This window comes from Lineus longissimus, chromosome 3 (assembly GCF_910592395.1).
Source record: "Lineus longissimus chromosome 3, tnLinLong1.2, whole genome shotgun sequence".
Lineage (NCBI taxonomy): Eukaryota > Metazoa > Nemertea > Pilidiophora > Heteronemertea > Lineidae > Lineus > Lineus longissimus.
This window is the reverse complement of record NC_088310.1, coordinates 17,266,489-17,275,926: the sequence shown is the minus strand read 5'-3', so window position 1 is coordinate 17,275,926 and position 9,438 is coordinate 17,266,489. Positions and strand designations below refer to the sequence as shown.

At 41.8% G+C, this 9,438-nt stretch overlaps 2 protein-coding genes across 2 annotated transcripts; both read left to right on the top strand.

Moving 5' to 3' along the window:
• Positions 1-391: 391 nt before the first annotated feature.
• On the top strand, positions 392-5,096 carry LOC135484821 (uncharacterized). The gene is made up of 2 exons (XM_064766510.1): positions 392-678; positions 2,988-5,096. The coding sequence occupies exons 1-2, from the start codon at positions 392-394 to the stop codon at positions 5,074-5,076; spliced, it is 2,376 nt and encodes a 791-aa protein (XP_064622580.1). The 3' UTR covers positions 5,077-5,096.
• An 8-nt stretch (positions 5,097-5,104) lies between these two features.
• On the top strand, positions 5,105-9,015 carry LOC135484048 (uncharacterized). The gene is made up of 5 exons (XM_064765121.1): positions 5,105-6,016; positions 6,427-6,555; positions 6,887-7,041; positions 7,400-7,502; positions 7,940-9,015. Exons 1-5 carry the CDS (start codon positions 5,105-5,107, stop codon positions 8,195-8,197), a joined length of 1,557 nt encoding a protein of 518 aa, XP_064621191.1. The 3' UTR covers positions 8,198-9,015.
• Positions 9,016-9,438: the final 423 nt, after the last annotated feature.

The window sequence follows — 9,438 nt, the reverse complement described above, 5'->3', positions numbered from 1 at the left end:
ATAACGTGATCGTAAATATTGTCATATTTTTCAAAATGAGAGTATGTAAATGATACGCAGACGGTAAACCAATGAAAGGCCAGTATCTATTGAACCTTACAAGTGATTTGGGGGCCTTGAAACTCCTTATATTTATCAATGAAACCTTATTCCCGCCTAAGGTTTTGACCGGGCCGTCCAAAACTCCCCATTTTTTGGCGGGCCATTCCCTTTAATAAAGGAAGTGACTATTTGGCAAGCCCGGCTTGCCAAACAGCGACTTTTTTTTGTCCTGAATGGAGAGCCGAACTCATTAATATTTATAAATGCCCAAGGGCTCATTAATATTCATAAGTTAGTAATGCGCTGGAGAGGCTCAAGTAAGTGAGGCTGGAAAGGGAGAAGGGAAAAAATGGCGGAACCCTCGTCACCGTTGCCGATTTCGTCAGTAGAAAAGTTGCGCGTGGAGGCTTCGTATGGCTCTTTTGAAGATTTGGAGAAAGCTCTTGATAAATATAAAGAGACAAGCTTGACTGTTTTCGTGAGAAAAAGCTCGAGGACCACTCAGGCCGCCAACGCTCGCCTCAAAACCGACGAGGACAGATATGACCCGAGGCTGAAATATGCGTATGTACGTTGGTGCTGCAAACATGGCGGGAATCACAAAACTTCCAGTACGGGACAAAGGCCACATCAAACGTAAGTTGAATCCATGAATGATATCGTATTAACGTGCAAGTCAGATAGTAATCATCCATCCTTTTTTCCTCTGACCGTGGCCTTGGGCATTGGCCAAACAAAACCATGATTGTGTGCATAATGCCTGCCTACACACAGCTGTCACTGCACAGTACATGAGAAGGCAGCAATGATAGGCCCCAGGCCTTGCATGCATGGGGCATACGATTTGTACGTGGGAAAGTGTCACTCATGTGGCTGTGATGCTGTGGCCAGGTTGCTGTTCCGTATACTTGGCTCGGCATGCTTTGACAGTACATACAATGATGACAATGCAGTGAGTAGACGACTAAGGGTACGGCAACTCCCCATCCCCCCTATGGCGGAAACACTGCAGTCAGTACACACACAGTTGGCTGGGCTGCGCTTGGGGGCCTATCCATCATGTCCATATTGCCGGGCATGCTTGCGGGGCGCCGGGGGGGGGGGGTTGGCCTAACTATTTTTTCCCCAACTTGGGCTCAACCCAACGGTTCATCAATTGCCCGGGAGCAATGGCAACGGTTCATCCATTGCATAAGTCAACACTATAGGGAATTTTACCCTCTGATGTAGATGAGATGAGGGGCATATTCAAGGCATGGCCAATGTCCCCCACACCCCACACCCCCCCCCCCCCCCCCCATGTTATAAAGATTTCGTAAATTTGGCATTAAGATTTAGAACTACCTTTGAATAAACTGACCGTAAATTGGCCGCCCCCCCCCTGAATTGCCAAAGGGCACATTTCCTTTTGGACTTGTAAAAACTTACTTTCAAAGAGTATACGAAGCAAAGGCAATGAAAGAGACTACCAGTGAGTGTTGCCTTGGGCGAGATTTAAACAGGCAATTAAGCAATGGGCCAGTTGCGGCCACCCCCTTGCTAGATTCTTGTCTCCAGGTAAACATAAGTTTAGTCTAAAGTACATTCTTTGATATGGAATCCATGTCAAAGTCCTGAATCGGAAATTGACGTTTTTATCAGAAAAAGACATACTTTGGCATGTTTGGGGTTTTGGGCAGTAATTTTTGGGGAAAAGAGCAGAATTGAACATTTGATGGGGGTCAGATACTTCTAAAAATTCAAAAGAAATATTTCTATGCTAATTTGGGGAAATTTTTTGGCTAATTTGGGGACATCTTTTTGGCTAATTTGGGGACATGTGGCGCCTCCTACACCATATAACGGTGTAGAAACTACATGTATGCAACTGAAAGGCCTGTAAGTCATCCTGCTCACCTTCATGACCTTGCATGCGTGCAAAGCATGAAAGCATGGGGATAATCTTGATTATCCCCATGCTTTCTTGCAAAAACTATGAATAATCCCAATGCTCCTCCCTTTGCAATTGCATGCAGCCAGCAACTCATACACATGCTTCTTTGCTATGACTAATTAATCATCCCCATGCTTCTCCCCTTGCAGAAATTATTTCCATACTTCCTTGCTACAACTAGAGTCATCCCATTGCTCCTCCCCTTGCACTTGAAGAGTTTCATCGCAAATGTGACAACCCTTTTCGGCCATTTTGAGAAAAATGGCTTCAAAATTTGGAATCTAACTGAAAATGTATTATAGAAAATTTTGGATGTTTTCTGTCATAAAAGTTTAGGCCGGGTCTATTTGGCAAGCCGCTCGCCGAACAGCCATCTTTTTTTGTATTGTTTGGAGAGCCGCTTGCCAAACAGCACTTAAAAGCCACCCTGTTCGGCCAGCCGGGCTTGCCAAACAGGTAAAAAATCTACCGTTTGGCGAGCTGGAGACTTTACTTTAATATCAATGAGTTCGGCTCTCCATTCAGGACAAGAAAAAATCGCTGTTTGGTAAGCCGGGCTTGCCAAGTAGTCACTTCCAAAAGTTTAACTGTTGGTTGACCCGAATGCTCTAGTCTAAAATTTGGAGGATCAAACATCCTATGGGCAATGCCGTGGCATGGTTAAGTCCAAAATGTTAAAAAAGGTGCTTGAGCGTTTTGCTATGAAACTCTTTACTTGCAGGATCGCCCCAATGCTTCCTGCACTACGACTACAGTGCTGAGTCATCCCCATGCTCTTCCCCTTGCATGCAGAAAAATCGCCATGCTTCCTTTCTCTATAACTACACTGTCACTGACTGAGTCATCCCCAGCCATGCTCCTTCCTTTGCATGAAGGCTCATCATCCCGTACTTCTTCGTCTCAGTCTGGGATCCTGACAATTTGATTTGGATAAGATTTGCCCAGATTGTCTTTGTGTTGCATACACAGCGTTGGCATTTTCTCATCATATTATTCATCTTTCTCTTTTCAGGACCTACAAGCTTGGCTGCCCGGCCGCAATCTTTGCGACTGCGGATCGCAATTCAAGCCGTCTTGTGATAAAAACCTTGAATGATACCCACAACCACGCTGTAAGCAGTGACATTTACATGCACTACCCTGTAAATCGTGAAGTGGACGATAAGCTGAAAGCTGTTTGTCGTGTCATGTACAACCTAAAAGTGCCTGCAGGGGTTTTCCGAGATAAACTGATTGAGATATCTGGAAAAGAATTTACAGCTAAGGATATCTTAAATCTCAAGTCAAAGATCCGAATGGACAACTCAGACAGTGGTTCAAAGCTGAACCTACTTGTTACAGAACTAGAAGCCATCCTTGAGCAGTTTCCAGATGCATTCATCCGTTTGAAGATAAGTGAGGTGGGCCTAGTTGAAGCGATTTTCATTCAAATGCCTGTGATGAGGGATTCGTTCATAAAGTTTCCGGAAGTGTGTTTCCTCGATGCTACATACAGGGTAAATGAACATAAAATGCCACTGTTCACGTTGATGGTCGAGGATGGACTTGGTCACAGTATCCCTGCAGCACATTTCCTGGTGCCTGCAGAAGATCAGGAAAATATTGATCATTGTTTTGATTTGTTCAAGCAGTCGTTGCCAGAGGGAATGCTTGACAAAACAACGTGTGTGGTCATTGACAAGGACTTAAAAGAAGTGAATACGATCAAGAAATTCTTTCCCGGTGCCACAATCCATCTGTGCTTATTTCATGTGCTGAGATGTTTCCAAAGGGCCACAAAAGACATTCCCGTTGCAACTAAAGAAGGCGTACGGAAAGTATTAGAAAACATGGCTTTTTGTAGTGAAGAAACTCAGTATGATAAACTTTACGATCAACTGAAGGAACTAGCCCCAGAGACATTCCTTACAAAGTTTGCCAAAAATTGGGACGAATGCAAAGAAATGTGGTGTTTTTGCTGGCGAAAGAGGACAATGAACCTTGGTAACAAAACGACTAATCGTCTAGAGTCCTTTCATCAGAAATTGAAGATGAATTTGAATAGCTCAAAAACTCTGGCAGAATGTATCCATGAATTGGTACAGCTTTCAGAAACCAAAAAAGGCCAGATCAAACATAAGACTAATATTGGGTCTTGCTCCATTTCCTATGATGCCACTGAGCTGTCAGCCGAAGGTCATGCTATATACGAGACGTGTTCACCATTTGCAGCAGAGAAAATTGTTGTGGAGCTAAAAGGCATGAGGAGAATGCATACTACCTTTAAATCTACGCCCTTGAAAGGAAATGGCTATGCTGTGCAGTCTGCAAGTGGAGGAAGTGTCTTCAGTGTTTGTAGCGACATGAAAACATGTAGTTGTCACTTTTTCAAGAATCATGGTTTGCCCTGTCGACACATTTTCTTTGTTCGGAAGGTTGAAAGTACTGAACTGTTCATTCCAGATCTTGTATCGCGACGATGGAGGAAAGAATATCAGACTGCATCAGTTGCCACTGTCCCGCTTCCTGTTCCTGCAACAATGCACGACAATGTCGTGTTAACCGTCCAGGCTACCGCCAGCAAAACGAAGAAGACATTAAACAGGTGTCAAAAGTACAGGGAAGCCTTAGGTGTTTGCAAAGAAATAGCTTCAGTAATTTGTGAACATGGACAAGATGTCTTCAATGGATACATTTCAAACCTCAAAGACTTCAAAGCTTGTGTTTTAGGTGGGAAGGAAGTTGACATTCTCGATGTTAATGCAGGTCCGTCTTGTGATCCACAGCTCACAAACTCACTCATGTCTGTTGCTGAAGTTCATACTGGTATGTCTTGTGTGCCTGAAATTTCTGAAGAAGACACGCTTTGCCCTGAGGATTTAACATGTCATCATGATCTCAACAACAACGATGTCGATCCAAGCAAGTCTTCTGTGCAGCCAGATAAGAGCCTGAGAGATACTAGTATGCCAGATGATCTGTCGTACTACGGAGAATGTTACAGTGATTCACAGTTAGATATTGATACAAATGTACGGAGTCGTGCCCCAAGTGAGAAACAAGGAAACGCTTGTTTTTTTACCGTGTTTAGGATCAGCATCAAGTACCCAGGTTACCAGTAATCTGCCCGTGAATGCCCATTTGGACTCCATGAAGGACATTTTAGGTGAAAAACTGCTTCCTGATCTGGCTTCTACTCCAAGGCTTGCAGAACAGACATTTTCAACCTCAGTTTCAGTGGCTGAATTTAAGTCCTTGTTAGAGCAAATACACCTAGTTGAAAAACCAAAGGTTCGTGGGCGGCCTAAAGGGAAAACACAATCAGTAACAGGAATTCCAAAGAAAATCGAGAATAAACGAAAACAAAGTCAAGCGCGAAGCCAGAATAAGAAAGCCAAGCGAGCTGACAAGATCAAGGACAAGACAGATTCGACCAAGAAGAAGGGAGCCAAGAAGATACATGTAGATGACAAGATCAAGACCGATGTGCTGATAGACTTGTCAACTCTTGATGATTTGGAAGATGACATCGGACCTGGGGAAGATTTGAGAGAGGTGATCAAGTACGCTCTGCATGGTTATTTGGACGACCTTCCAGATGGAGAACTTGAGCACTGCTTTGAAACATTGAAGGAAGAATATTTTAACATGAAAAGAGCCCGCAACAGTATGGACAGATTTGTGCTATGTCTTAATGACCCAGTGCACTCTTTCTTTTTGGAGTCATCACGTATCTTCGAAACAGAAATGGAAGACATCGCAAGTTATCTTTGCCTATCGAATAAATGGAAGTCGAGATTTGTTTCTTTTAAGCAGGGAAGTGGAGATTACCTCATGCTTGTGTGTAGTGTGTTAGCCAAGGCATATTCGCTGCAAGTGTTGCCGTCAGCTATTATTGCAACACTACATGGTATACCTCACCACCTGAAAGACGGCGAACAGTATGTTAAAAGGGCAGAGGAGGGTGTTGATGAAACAGTGAAGCTGGCCATTGGTAACAACACGTTAAGAGACACAGAATTCAAGACTCTGCTTCAACCTGACGGGATGTTAAATGATAATGTAAGACATGTTATAGTATTCTTTTTAAAAATTTGTTCTAAGGTTATACAGCTTCTCTCTAGAGAGAGTTTGGAGAAAAAAACAGGGAACAGACTTTTGTTACAGCAGATACAATCAAAAGCAGTACTCAATGGATGACATGAATAACAAAATGATGCCTGCAAAAGTAAAAGTCTCTAAGTAAAGTTGTTTTTAAAAAGATGCTAAAAAGCGAAGTGTTAACGAGGGCATACATGTATATCCCAGACTGTGCTGCTCTAGAGTTGAACATTAGATGATGTATGCGAGGCGAGGAGCATGAGATCATTTTTTGTCCAAAATTGTATTGCACAATAACATGAATGAAAACTTGTTTTTGATTTTATGCTATAAGTGGCTGGTATAATCAAATAGTATTGTTTGAATTTCAGGTTGTGAGTGCTTTCCTTTCTGTGCTGTCGAGACAGGCAAATTCAAAGATCCAAAACACTGCACTCGTCTTGCCATCCTTCCTGGCATCAAAATGGGAGAAGAATGACAACACGTGGATTTTCAAAAATGTGAGTATTAATGTACATTTTAATGTACGTGTACGTGTAGTGTGAACCTAGAGCTCTGCATTTCGAACTTGATCACATCTTGTCTGCTATCTGTCCTCCATCGGTCAACAATGGTTGCACATTTGCTCAGCGTTGAGTCAAGCAGCTTTAAACTTGTTGTGTATGTCTTCTTATGACAACATGACCTAACATGCAAAAAATTATTGCACTTTGACCTACTATTACTTTCTGCCTTTCAAGCTCTTGGTGGCCATCTTTCAAAAATATTATTTTGTCGATATCGAGCAGGTATCAGTTATGTGTCACAGTATTGCACATTGTTCTTTTGCAGGTTGATGTGGAAAAGTTCACCTGGGTATTTGTTCCAATTTGTACCAATAACCACTGGATCGTGCTAGTGGCTAACCTTCAGCAGTCATCAATTGGAATTTTGAATTCAATTCATTGGCCTGGCAGCCGTGTCGAGATATTCTTGTCTGGTTGGAGGTAAGCTTACATGTACAGTCTGTTTGCAGCTGGTGTGGTGTTTTGAATTTCAGTCAGTATCACTACACCATATTTATTAAGATGTACGGTAAACAATTGAAGTTGCAGTACAGGTCGCGTGTTGATCTTGATCCTTTAAAACACAACAAAATGTTTGTCATCAAGGCTCGTCTTTTTTAAATTAGTATCAAAGGTTACATGTATATTAGGATGAGGTGGTTTGCTGGCCAAACCACAATAAACTGATTTGAACTTATGCATTTTAAACTTTTGCTATTAGTCTAAGGAAAAAGGAATGTCTTGAAAGCACTGATTGAAATAATTGGCGAAGTTTGAGCAGTAATATATTTTGTTTCAGAAACTTCATGCATGCCCGGGGTGATACCAGACCATGGAAATCCAAATTGTATGAATGCAGCGAGCAAGAAGACGGCAGCAGCTGTGGAGTCTTTCTTCTGATGGTATGTTCAAAAACATCGATCATTGGAGCATGTGCATGACACACTGTAGCACAGGAATGATCATGAATGAAAGGGGATAACTCATAGTAGCAAGGAAGCATTGGAGTGATTATGCATGCAAGGGGAGGAGCATGGGGATGACTAATTGAAGTTCTAGCAAGGAAGCATGGGAATGAATATGAATGCAAGGGGAGGAACATGGGGATGACGCATTGAAGTTGTAACATTGAGTTGACTTAATTTAGTTGTACCAAGGAAGCATGGGCATGACTATACATGCAAGGGGAGGAGCATGGGGATGACTCATTATAGTTGTAGCAAGGAATAGTTCATGGTAGAATATCTAAGCACTGGCACTGCTAAAACTGACAGCATTTTGGATATTGTCTTTCCTCTTTCCATCCATCCAACAAAAGAATATTTTTCATTCATTGCAGAATGTAGAGGCTATTTTGCTGGATGTAGTACCATCTGTTATGCGCCAGTTCCATGCCAGGATGTATCGCCAATACATAGTTGGTAGATTGCTCAAGGATGGTGTGGAAGACGTCAACCAGAGATGCGACCTTCCCTTCTGTAAGATGGAGGACAACAAGGATCTAGTGCAGTGCATTGAATGTGATCGCTGGTGCCACCTATCCTGCTGTGAAATGGAGCAGAGGCCAGAGATATTCTGTTGTTTGTATTGTATTTGAATGATGTATTAGATACTTTTACTTTAATAGCACCTTTCATAAATTTTCAAGAACATGTCTTGTGGTCTGGCGTGCGTAACAACTTGAAATTGCAGCTGCTGAAGATGTTCAGCTGAAGATGTATGTACTGCTGTCCACTTGTGTCAATAATTGTTTTAATCTACTGTTGTACTGTTGTTTTCATGTATGACCATCAGACCTAGTTCCAACATAAGTTTTCATCGATGTCTGTAGTCAGGAGTGAGGAGTTGAAATAGTTGCAGTTCTATGATATTAGACTTACAGTCAACCACATAAAGTTGGTCACATGGAGGGGAGAAGCAATTTTAATTTGAATTATCTGAAGTTCGACATGTGATTGCTGTGAGATGATCTTGGAGAGAGGCATCAGTTGTTGACAGGAGTAGTTCACATTCTCTCTCAACAGACACTTAATGATCGTGCCATATTTTAGTTTTAATACATAAATTATGATTAGAGAGCATGCATAGGTGGTCTGGGGATGTGATTTAAATGCTCATTTGTCTTTCAATATGCCCAACATGTATAAATAGAATAAAAGCTATTATGAGACATTTAGGTCAGAATTTTTTGCTGGCTCTACTATAAGACATTCAGGTTAGAATACTTTGCTGGTTCTACCATTTAATGCACACGCCAGTATAAAGTGATGGTGTTTTTGTGGTAATCTGTGCCTTGCATGCACAAGGTGGGGAGGGTACTGAAAATTGGAAAATTTCTTTGTGCATCTCTAATGTTGTTCATATTCAGTTCATATATATCACTTTTCATACAATTTTTTGGAATAATATGTTTATCGTAGAAATTTGCTGTTTAGCTTTATAAATAAAGAGTTTATTCCTTTTATTTGAATCTAATCTTGTCGTTTATGACTCGCCCGACTCTTCACTTCTTCTAAAACTGACCTATTCCCACCATTACAATGGAAATGCCTTCCTTCACTCGGAAAATCTCTATCAGACACTTTGCCTTGCTGTGTTGATTGACGGAAAGATGCCTTTTGAAGATGAAGCCCACTTTCAAGTCCAGTGTCAATGAATGCACCATAAAGTGTGCATGGCTTCTTCATAATGAAATGTGTGCCAACTTTAAACTTCATGATTGAAGTTGACATAGCCTGTCTTCAAAAAGGATGAACCGATGACTGCAGCAGTGCATAATATGAGACAGGAGATGTGTGCTGTAGTGTAACTTGCCTTCCTTGCTGCTGCCTAGTACCT